General features: G+C 40.3%; 1 protein-coding gene across 6 annotated transcripts in view; it reads right to left on the bottom strand.

Moving 5' to 3' along the window:
* Nucleotides 1–11,980, bottom strand: part of LOC129779703 (phospholipid-transporting ATPase VD) — a 176,009-nt gene that overhangs the window by 2,710 nt on the left and 161,319 nt on the right. For 4 of the 6 annotated variants that reach the window (XR_008743744.1, XR_008743745.1, XR_008743746.1 and 1 more), the window contains 5 exons: nucleotides 5,529–5,699; nucleotides 5,283–5,468; nucleotides 5,012–5,212; nucleotides 4,749–4,936; nucleotides 4,259–4,686 (listed from right to left, as the gene is read on the bottom strand). Coding sequence is in view for 2 of the 6 variants with exons in the window: in XM_055787332.1 (XP_055643307.1) it covers nucleotides 4,422–4,686; nucleotides 4,749–4,936; nucleotides 5,012–5,212; nucleotides 5,283–5,468; nucleotides 5,529–5,699 (1,011 nt within the window). In the remaining 4 variants the exon portion in view is untranslated. The remainder of the gene's footprint in view (nucleotides 1–4,258; nucleotides 4,687–4,748; nucleotides 4,937–5,011; nucleotides 5,213–5,282; nucleotides 5,469–5,528; nucleotides 5,700–11,980) is intronic. The other 2 variants (XM_055787332.1, XM_055787333.1) reach the window with 2 other exon arrangements.

The raw sequence follows: 11,980 nt of genomic DNA, 5'->3' as shown, positions 1-11,980 counted from the left end.
ATGCCTGCTGGAAGCTTCGCCAATCAATCAGATCCAGAACTTCTTCTCGTTCAGGGGTAAGTTCTACAAACGAACGTTCGGGCTCAGTGTGGGTAACAAGCTATCGTCACTCTTGGCGGAGGTTTTCATGAGAGATTTTGAAACAGAGTTGACGAAAAAAAATTCTTCCCTCAAATATGGAGACGCTATGTAGGGAACATCTTCGTAGTTGTGAAAGAACGTTGGAGTTACTGAAATATAAATTCTCGACATAGCACAATAACGTTTACTGTAGAAAAAGAAAAGGCCGGTACACTTCCTTTTCTGGACTTGACCATAACCCGGAAGGAAGATAATCGGCTTAAGTTTGGGATATACCGTAAACAAATGTGTACAGACATATATATTACTTCCGACTCTAATCATTTAGGCGTTCAAAAGCAAACAGCTTTCCATTCCATGGCGCATCTTCTCTTCAACATACCTATAGAGAGAGAGATGATTTCATAGTGGAGAGCAATAGAATTTACTATGCTGCAGAACTGAATGGTTACGAAAGATGTTTCGTGGAAAAAATCCTCCGAAAACACGAAAAGAAGAAACGTAAAAAAACAACACCACATTAGAGCCCGAGAAGGAACAGCATAAAAGGATCAGCCTACCAAGCTTATTATCTAAAAATACCCAACGCAGTCCAGCCTACAGTCATGAAACGTGGATTTCATGTGGTGTAAACACCCTAAAAGACCTTTTGTGCAATCTTAAAGACAAAATTTCGCCGGACGAAAAATCAGAAATCTATCAGATCTTCTGCAAAAACTGCACCAGTGTGTACGGCCAAACCCGTCGGAAATTTGAAATCCGCCTACGTGCATGTTTAGCTGATAACTCAGCGAAATCCCCCTTCGACAAGTACTGATAAACGTACGAATGTGGTTTAGTACTTACTCCATCATAACCACCCAGCAAACATTAAATCGTATGTATAACCATAATTGGAGGCGATTGGATATACAAACATCCAAGACACGTTTGGATGGTATATGATGAATATAATTGGCATATACACGCAAAAGTGGAGGCGATGTACGTAAATGCCACATTTTATATGCATATAAAGCCGTGTATGAGCCGTGGTGTGTTTTACACTGATATGTGATTTTACATTTGAAATGAATAGAATGTGCGTATATAATACTGCATATCGCGACACTAGGATGGTCGTTATACCGATATACTTCTGCATTTTATACGATTTCGGATACACATGATGCATCCTTTGATTGATAATTTATACGATTGTAATTTGATACGAATTTATATGCGACCTAGCATGTGTAAAAGTTAAACGATTTAATGTTTGCTGGGCAGTCGGACACCGTCCAGTAGATGGACAACGTCCAGTCCGAAACCGGTCGACGAAAACGGTAATTTTAACCATTTCAATGCTTGTAAGGACTATAAATGTTGTGTCCTAGTCCCGTGTCGCGTCTCGTGAGTGGAAAGAAGTTTTTCGTTTCTTTTTTTTCTTTCTGAATTATAGTGACTTCCAACACTTTTGGCTGGTGCGTCACTTTTACTTCCATTTCGGAAGAATGTCGGGAGTGAGAATTGAACTCGTGACCTTGAGTGTGAGAGATATGGATGTTATTAATTACGCCAGATCACCTCCCTGGAAACAAGTTGTAGCTATAGAATGATTGAAAGCGGTTTTCAATCGCGAATTAGGGCATATGACAGAAATTACCGCCGCAGCCGCAGTTTTTTACGCGGATTTTCAAAAGAACCCCAGGTACTAAAATCGCGAAATCACCGAAAGTTTCTAATCGACCGTGCATCGTGCTAAACATCAATCGAAAATTGAAAAAGGGTGCCTACGAGACTCGGAATGCTGCAGACATGAAGAGATCGTGAAGTAAAATGACCGCTAGTATTGATCAACAGAGAGCTCAAACTTTGAGGGAAGTGTGAAAATTCGTGAAAACTGTAACAGGGTATTTCTTCAAATATTTTTTTCTGAAAACAACAGTAAATTATCTGTACAAAAGCATTATTCGTTCCTTCAAGCAACCCCCAAATACAACTGGTTTTGTGATTTCGGGTTTTAAATAAATCAAGCTTTGTTTTGCCATTACTAATAATTTTTCATAATAATTGATCTACATTTTTGAATACGATGATACCATGAATGAGTTGAAGTGGAGGAAATTCAACCGAAAGGTTGAAAGGAGTTCCACCGGAAGTTTAAGGGAGTTCAACTGGGAGGTTGAAAATAATTCAACCGAGAGGATGAAGAGAATGTTGAATGATCAATGACGAGTGACGTTGAAGGGTTGAAGTGATTCCAACCGCGAGAATGAAATGAATCCAAACTGTAGGTTGAAGGGATTACAAACGAGAGACTGGAATGAATCCAACCGGGGGCAGAAGTGAATTTAACAGAGAGGTTGAAGTGAATTCAACTGACAGATTGAACTAAATTCAACCGGGATATTGGAGTGGGGAGTGAATCCAGCCGAGAGATTGAAATCGATCCAACCGGGAGGTTCAAGCGATTCAAGCTGTGAGTTTGAAGCGAATCCGATCAGGATGTTATAGTGGAAGGAAGTGAGTAAAGGTAATCAGGTGATGGAAGGAAATCCATATCCAGAAATACAACCGAGAATTTATCAAAACCCAATAAGAAGAATAAAAAGCAAATGGTAGATTGAGAAGTCGATCAAGTTATGAAAGTTATGTAGGACACATCAAATCTGGACGAAGTGTTATAAATGAACATACGGAAGTTGGATAAGCTGGATGCGGGTGATTAGAAGAAAGAGTTCATTGTGATACGAAACATGAAGTACATTGTACTTGAAAATCGAAAGAATTTTGAATTGAATTTCGTTATAGTGCATCCATTTAATTCCTCCTTATGTTGAAGAGATTGAATGCTCCTAGCGCTGAGTTTTGCAGTTCCGTCGTGACAGAGAGAATAGAGAGAATGAAAGGACTATGCGAACAGTAAATACAGTTAACGGACAGCACGGAAAAAACGGTTACACGAAGAAAGTGGACATCGTCTAGTAATTTGAGTCCGCCGGGTACGCCCATTCCGGTATCTATAATATCCTTACACTTCTAAGAGCATTGAACGGAAGCCTGGTCCTGGTCATCCGACGGCGCTACGCGATCCTAAACTGCCACTGAGGCTAAAGCAGAAGACGGAGGGAAAGATGGCTACATCGTTTCGGGTTTTGGGCCGGGAGGTCGGAGTAACGGACCAGTCAGTGAAAAAAATACTTTGCGGAGATGGACATCATCATCATGCGGAAAGGTAAGTCAAGATCGAACGTGTCGGAACAGCAAGAATGAATAATGTTCGACGAAACGAAACGTCGCGGTCGTCATGGATGACAAGACGCATTTGACGCTGGATGGCAAACAACTGGCAGGAGACCAGCTACTTTACGTCCCCCACAAAGGAGGTAAGTTCTGACGTGAAGAAGTACGTCCCCCACACCATGTTTCCAAAGAACGTGCTCCTGTGGCTAACCATCACCGAAAAGGGGATGTCAAAGCTGCTGGATGTCTTCTTCCGTTCGGAACTTGTGGTGAACGAGGAGATTTACAGCACAAAGTGCCTACCGGAAGTTGCTTTCTTCATCCAAAAATATCATCCGGATGAGGATGTGGTATATTGACCGGACCTGGCCTCCACCCATTACGCGAAGAAGTCGTTGGAGGAGATGATCCGCTTGAAGATAGATGATGTTCCGAAGACAACCAACCCTCCGAAAGTCTTCCCGTAGCGTCCCATCAAGAATTTTTAGGCAAATCTGAAGCGAAGGGTCCTCTCCAACAATTTCGTAGCGAAAACGGAGAAAGAATTATTAAATAAAGCTATAAAAGAACTGAAAAACAAACCAACAAGTATGCAACAACAACTGCCGGAAGACCGCTCGAAAAGGCCGTCGAAAGATAATATATTAAATACATTCGTAAATTTATGTTTTATGGGAAATTTGTCCCAGACGATATTTTTTTACATATCCTATAGACGTTCGTCGATTGTTCTGTTGCTTTACAGTATCATAAAATATAATCAGATAGAGTTTCTACGATAGAACACATTTGATTAAAAAAAGCAGTGCATGCATTGGAAAAAAATGCTCAAAATACCAATAAAACGTGCTTAAAAATCTATACAAATCAAGTGCCTGCAGATAGGTGCTGTGTCCAAAGATAAAATTTCAAACCATCCACTCTCACTCGGGAAGAATTTGTACAAATTTACCCTTCAGTTCATTCTCACGCCCACTAGCATTCTCTCTTTCCAGCTTACAAGTGCGCACCATCCGCGAGACTCTACAACTCTACACACACAACTAATAGCCGAACCGTTGCTGCGGATTGTTACGCTCTAGAATGCCAACTGCGGCGTTCAATTTCTTGCGCACCTTCAGTGTGCGCTCTCGCTTGGAGCCTCGGTTCTTGCTGGAGGAGAACGTCGTCCCCGTTGCTGTGGTGGTTGTTGTGGTCATGGTGTTCGTCGTATTGGTTGTTGTTGTTGTCGTTAAATACCTGAATATAGACGAGGCGGACGTGGAACGGGACCATGTCACCAGCAAATTCTCACCTCTTCGTTTCTCCTCCTTGTACTGTAGCGTGACGCAGATGGCTTCCCCAGGCCAGATGGTGTTCTCGAGAATGCGATACATGAAGCTGTGAATGGAAAATAATTAGAGTTCTCGGAATGGGTTTAAGGCTGAAAATAGCAGTCATACCGAGGCAACAGCGCAAGAACAGCGGTAAGGGCAGTTATCAGATAATACTGTATCGTACTCATGCTCATGTGGATCACCCAATAGTTGGAGGGTAAACCGAAGCAGCTAACACACACGGTATTATACGCGAAGGCAAATACGTAGAAAGATCCTATACTCATCACAATGGATAATACGTGAAGGATTGTCTGGAATGTAGGGAAAGCAAACGTTAGAAATGTGTTACTTTTTACTTACTTTACAATACTTTTTTCAACACTTACCCATGATCTAATTTCTATGGCACAGTGTAACAACATCGCGAATAAACAGGACGAAGTGATGGTCGTTCCGAACACCCAAACGTCAACATCGGAATCCCAAAAGGCCGCCTTGGCTATGAAAAATATCACTAGACTCTGGTAGAGCGCGTCGAGCATTACAATCCAGAATGTGTGTGGCTTGTAGCCCTTCCCCAGACGACCCTAGCGTTGAGAGAAAACAATTTAAGATACAATTTGACCCGTTGAAATGATCTCAAAACGTCACACTCACATGGCGATATAAGCGGGGATAATTAAGCAGCAAATCGTCGATTATCTTTTTATCATAAACGCCGATGGCAAGCGGTGGCAAGGCAGTGAAAATAAGGTTGTAGATCATCAGATAGATTTCGTCTATCATGACAGCACCGGAGAAGCCGCAATACAGTTGATACCAGAACAGTAAGAACACGAATGCCTAGGAGAGAGTAAATCGGATTTAATATCTCTTCATTAAACATTGCACTCGTATACTTACAGCATTTTTATAGAAAAAATAAATAATCATTCTCGCCAACCGATCGTAGTTCCAGTGACCATGGACAAGCAACAGTTTCTCCAAGATTCTGAATTTAGCGATGGTAAAATCCGATGCCATTACAGCCTGCATGCCTTCCTGGCCACAAATGCCGACACCCACGTCCGCCATCTGGAATGAATTTATATGCCTAAATATATATACACAGCAATTCCGCGAAAAAAAGTTTTATTCAAAAAATATCCGATTTTGCTCAAATCTTGTATATTTACTCTTTACCCTAAATCTTTTGACCATTTTTCGCACTTAGGGCACATCGTTTTGGCAGATTTTTCCGAATAAACCAGTTTTAAAAATGTGACGATATGGATCGAGTCAATGAAAGTTATTTAGACATAGATTAATTTGTCTCGCAGATGTCTACTTTAACACTTTAAACGCCCCATCACCCAGATCTGTACATATTTCCTGGGAGGCCCCGTCACCCAGACACTTTTCTCGTTCAATTTGAATAGGATTTTCAAACGGAATTTGATGGAATAGGCACTTTAATGTAAATATGGGATATGTAGAATATCTGAAAAATCAAAAACATAAAAATATAGTTTTTATACTATACTTTTAAACGGTTTTATTTAGCATTACCTTTTGAAAGTATGTTTTTATGATTATCTGTAGGGTTGTTCCAGATCAATAGAAATTTAACCCCCTTTCTGTTGATCGATTGATCTGAAATTTGGAACACGCCTTAACACGTTCGTCGCCCAACACGACGTTTTTGAGTTTCTTGCAGGGCCCTACATGCGAATGAATTATTAAATGAAGATCAAACTTAGTTTGTAGATAACTTTTACATGATCTAGCAATGTTTGTTTTCAATTGAAGACGAATTGATGACAATAACACATGTCATAGTCATATTATAGTGGTTTTGCAAAAAACAGCAGTACAAACCATCCGTACTATAAATTAATAAAAAGTGGAGTATAAACAGTAGAATATTATGGTTATTATTTTATTATTTTTTTCATATTATATAGTTACATTCAGGTGCCTATTCTATCAAATTCCTTCTAAAAATCCTAATCAATTTGAACGAGGAAAGTGTCACCCATATCTGGGTGGCGGGGCGTCGAAAGTGTTAATCTCTGCTGTCGTTATAAAACTGCGTATTCCATGATCTTGAAAATCCAAGATGGCGGCCGCTATAAAAAGGCGGACTACATATTTTATCAAAACCCCATCAAATGGAATGGCTTGACTAGTCGAACACAGTTATTTATGAAAATGCAAATTCAAAATGGCCGCCATCACAAATTGGCGACATTTTTTTTCTATTCATTAATATGGGTATCGAACGAAAGGGTAGAAATAGTAGAACATACTTATTTGTGAATGCAAATCCAAAATGGCGATATGACCCAATTAATATGGATATCAAATGTAAAGGTCTGACTAGTAGAACACATTAGATAATGAAGAACCCAAGCTCAAAATGGCCAATTACTTTTATTGTTAAAACTCCCGTATAGAGCGATTCCACCACAAACCAGCCGCTTGCTGACCCGACCCTCTACAATTTTTTTAAAACATGATACGAATGATGGAAACTACCTAAAATTACAATTTTTATTATTATATGACCACATTAAATTACGACTGATTTTTTTTTAAAAAGCGTAATTAAAATGATTGATCTTTCTTTCAAAAAATTGTCTGATTAAAATATGATGTTGACAAACTTATTGGAAAATCAATAAACCGTTTGAGAGAAATCACTCAAAATCAAAATCACAAAATCAATCAATTTTGAATTTTTTTCGTCACTTCTTCCAACGCTTTCAGATTTACTATTACGCCGTCCGGTGAACATTTTGAGGATGAAAAAACAGGAAGTGGGTTATATCTATGGTATAACCGCAAGGGTGACGTAGGACTATCGTTGATTTAGAGATCATTTGTTTGGAGTTGAATCTAAATCCATCCTGAATGAATGAATAAATAAATATTTGGGTGACTTCAAAAACGAGAGTGTTACGTTGGAGACTCAAGGTTTTATGCATCCAATATTGGATACAAAAAACCTTGTTCTGAAGAATAATCTTCAGAAGCTTTCCTGCTAACTGCACTTGATTGACAAATCACAAAACCAAATGTATGTGGTCGCAGTATTATATGGATAGAAAACATTAAAATAAACTCGCTTGAATGTAATTTTCAATTCCAAGGGGAACTGGCAGATTATTTTTCAGCAACGATCATTTCTTTCCAGGTTTCCTCTCGATAACCAGCAAACGAAAAGAGTTGCGCGCGTGTATGTGTGTGTGTGGCGGCTGCTTCTATGTCTTCCCGAGGAACCGTATTTCGATGCTGATACTCTCTTGGTCACGAGAGTATCAGCATCGGCTTTTCTGCGCTCCCTCACAGTTAAAACAAACTGATTGCATTTCAGGTCAGGTCAGGCCAGGTAATGAATACCTCGATCCCTCGCCGTTCAGCTCGTTCAGTAACGATGTTGTCTTGTCGAAGTCCTCAGGCGTCGTGCACAAATTACGTAACGCTAAAAATCCGAATTTTGAACCACCTCTCCCCCCCCCCCCTTTCGTAACGCAATTTCCTATCTCTAATAAACAGAAAGTAACGCAACATCTACCCCCTCCCCCCTTATCGCGTTACGTAATTTGTGCACGACGCCTCACGAAAAATGAATGGGTTTCACCACCAGAATATCATTTCAGTATGCTTTTCGTGCGTGATTGAATCGAGAGAAGGTGTGGTTTACGATGGCAATTTGGAAGGCAAACTAGAGGAGAATGAACTCTCTGAGTATGAAAATTTCGGCGACTGAGCAATAATCGATTGAAAATTATATAATTTTCGCGATACGAAACATTTTCCGTTTTTCATGTTATGCATCCAATATTGGATACGAAAATATCCTACTGATGGGAAAGAATAATCTTCAGAAGCTTTCCAGCTAATTACACTTGATTGAAAAATTACGAAATCAAATGTAGTTGGTCGCTGTTTTCGCCATATAATTAGAAAACATTAAAATAAACTCTTTCGCATGGATGTGTTCTTCAATTCCCAGGGAACTGGCAGATTATTTTTCAGCAACGATTAGATCTTTCCGGAATTTTCTCGATGCTGTATGGCATCCAAACGAAAATTCTCGTTTCAGTTTGGCCTGCAAAAAACTTTTCTAAACTCTAATCCATCAAATCTGGAGCCCTGAAAAGGGCCGATGATTATATGCTAAGCTAATATAGCACCCTCTCCTTGGATTCGATGGGCCAGCTGAATGTCCTTGGGCATGATGTGACGCGTTTTGCGTGGATAGCACACAAATTTGTATCTTCGAATAAGCCTCCTGCAGCGTCATAACCGCGGAACTTCGGGAGCGCAAGTCGGTTTTGAAGTCCTGAGCAATTCCACGATCCAAAAGCTGCAAAGGTAGCTTGCGGATCAGCAATTCGGTCGACTTCCGATAGCGATGAATTTCACGCAAAGTTCCCGGTCGATAGCGATGTGGCTTCTTCACCTATCCTGCGGCTGGTGCGCTTATCCGAGCTGCTTTCGTGTGCCTTACCACTGAAAGACTAACTAGCTATCTGCTTGGTCCCAAACAAACGAGTCGTCACGGTGCGAGAGTAGAGTAAGAAATGAACGAAAGCAAAGGAAGCGTCATTTTATAAACCATAAAAGTATAGAATCTAAACCCTACCCTTATTATATTCGTTGCTTACCCTGAGAGAGAAACGAATATCATCGAAGTAAGTATACAGTAATGTATTTGAATCCGGACACTTTGCGTTACATTTAATACCATACCGCAGCCACAACATTTTCTGCATGTTGAATTAATGCGATTGATAAGTAACTATCAAGAAACTATCAGTAACTATGTTAGCAACTATTAATCGCATAAATTCAACATGAAAAAAATGTTATGGCTGTGGTATGATATTGAATGTAATGCAAAGTGTCCGGATTCAAAAGCATTACTGTAAAAAAGAGTTAACTCGACTGAAATTTTTTCGGTTCGACCTGCAAAAACGAAATTAAGAGCCCCCGCCGACTGCAGACTGACTTGTCGACCGATAGTTCGGTCGGCTTCTTAATCAGTACGGAGAAAAAAAGTCTGTAGTGTACAGCATAATGCATAGACGTAAGTATGAGCTTCCCCATCTCACATTCCAATAAGAATTATGGGTTTCCAAGTGGGCGCGCTACATACGGATACGAATGATTTCAATAACCTGTTTTCGAAGCTATCATTAAGCTATTGAAACAATTTTTCGATTCAATAAATAGCAATCATATAACTCTTGGACATTTTATCTTTTGTATGAAATGATTATCATACTGTTCCGTTGATCCGAAGCAGAATGAATCACGCTTAAAGATAGAATGGATTTTTTCTTGGAATTTAGTCAGCAGAAATAATGCCCTTTCCCAACAATTAAAAACGACAAACGGTAAACAGTTTCATCAAAGTGATTTCTTCGATATGGGGATATATTCACTACATCATGTCATATATTTCATATTTTTCATTATGAAATCCATATCCATGGCACCTATTGGTATCGAATTATCATCGACACCACGATTTTCGCTAAATGCTCCTTTCAGTTCGGCCTGTAAAAAACTTTTCTGAACTCTAATCCATCAAATTTGGAGCCCTGAAAAGGGCTGTTGATTATATGCTAAGCTAATATAGCACGCTCTCCTCGGATACGATGGGCCAGCTGGATGTCCTTGGGCATGATGTGACGCGTTTTGCATGGATAGCTCACAAATTGGTATCTTCTAATAAGCCTCCTGCAGCGTCATAACCGCGGAACTTTGGAAGCGCAAGTCGGTTTTGAAGTCCTGAGCAATTCCACGAACCAAATGCTGCAAAGGTAGCTTGCGGATCAGCAATTCGGTCGACTTCTGATAGCGACGAATTTCATGCGAAGTTCCCGGTCGATAGCGATGTGGCTTCTTCACGCTTCCTGCGGCTGATGCGCTTATCCGAGCTGCTTTCGTGGTGCCTTACCACCGAAAGACTAACGAGCTGTCTGCTTAGTCCCGATGAAACGAGTCCTCACGGTGCGAGAGTAGAGTAAGAAATGAACGAAAGCAAGGGAAGTGTCATTTTATAAAACATAAAAGAATCGAATGTAAACCCCACCCTCTTTATTGTATAAGCTTACTGTATACTCACGAATATAATAAGGGTGGGATTTAGATTCTATACTTTTATGGTTTATAAAATGACGCTTCCTTTGCTTTCGTTCATTAGAGACGAATGAACTCTCAGAGTTTAAAGTCTCTCTAATTCAATACCTTCCTTCCTTCCCTTTCGTTCATTTCTTACTCTACTCTCGCACCATGAGGACTCGAGCTCGTTAGTCTTTCGCAGACAGCTCGTTAGTCATTCGGTGGTAAGGCACACGAAGTCAGCTCGGATAAGCGCACCAGTAGCAGGATAGGTGGAGAAGCCACATCGCTATCGACCGGGAACTTCGCATGAAATTCGTCGCTATCAGATATCGACCGAATTGCTGATCCGCAAGCTACCTTTGCAGCATTTGGTTCGTGGAATTGCTCAGGACTTCAAAACCGACTTGCGCTTCCAAAGTTCCGCGGTTATGACGCTGCAGGAGGCTTATTTGAAGATACCAATTTGTGTGCTATCCATGCAAAACGCGTCACATCATGCCCAAGGACATCCAGCTGGCCCATCGTATCCGAGGAGAGCGTGCTATATTAGCTTAGCATATAATCAACAGCCCTTTTCAGGGCTCCAAATTTGATGGATTAGAGTACAGAAAAGTTTTTTACAGGCCGAACTGAAAGGAGCATTTAGCGAAAATCGTGGTTTCGATAATAATTCGTTACCGATAGGTGCCATGGATATGGATTTCCTTATGAAGAATATGAAATACGTGACATGATGTAGTGAATATATCCGAAGAAATCACTTTGGTGAAACTGCATTATAAAATTATTTGTGTACGAATGCCGCAATCGATAGTCGACTCTAATTTGCGCTGGGTAATTTCCTCGGAGGACTCGATTCCTCCTTTGAGCATTAATAATCTCTTTCTGGCAAAACGATGTGCTATGAATCACATTATTTGAATGATAGAATGAAGAAGTTTTCTGCCAATTTCCTTCAACCTCCAAACGTATCTTTCTCCCGTTTGTCGTTTTCGCGTTCGCTAATCCTTTCTCACAACACCCATTTCTAGTTTGAGAAATTGTTGAGTAAACATTGTTTGCCAGTGCGCGTAGAGCGGGAATTCCTAAAGATTCATTGCACCTCTAATAAATTGCCGAAAGACGTGGTCTTACGTTGATCGCACTTGATTGAAAAAATCCAAAACGAAATGTATTTGGTCGAAGCATTATATGAGTAGAAAACAAATAATCGCTCGAAAATGACTTGATTTTCGCGA

This window comes from Toxorhynchites rutilus, chromosome 3, assembly GCF_029784135.1.
Source record: "Toxorhynchites rutilus septentrionalis strain SRP chromosome 3, ASM2978413v1, whole genome shotgun sequence".
Lineage (NCBI taxonomy): Eukaryota > Metazoa > Arthropoda > Insecta > Diptera > Culicidae > Toxorhynchites > Toxorhynchites rutilus.
This window is presented reverse-complemented; position numbering and strand designations above follow the sequence as displayed.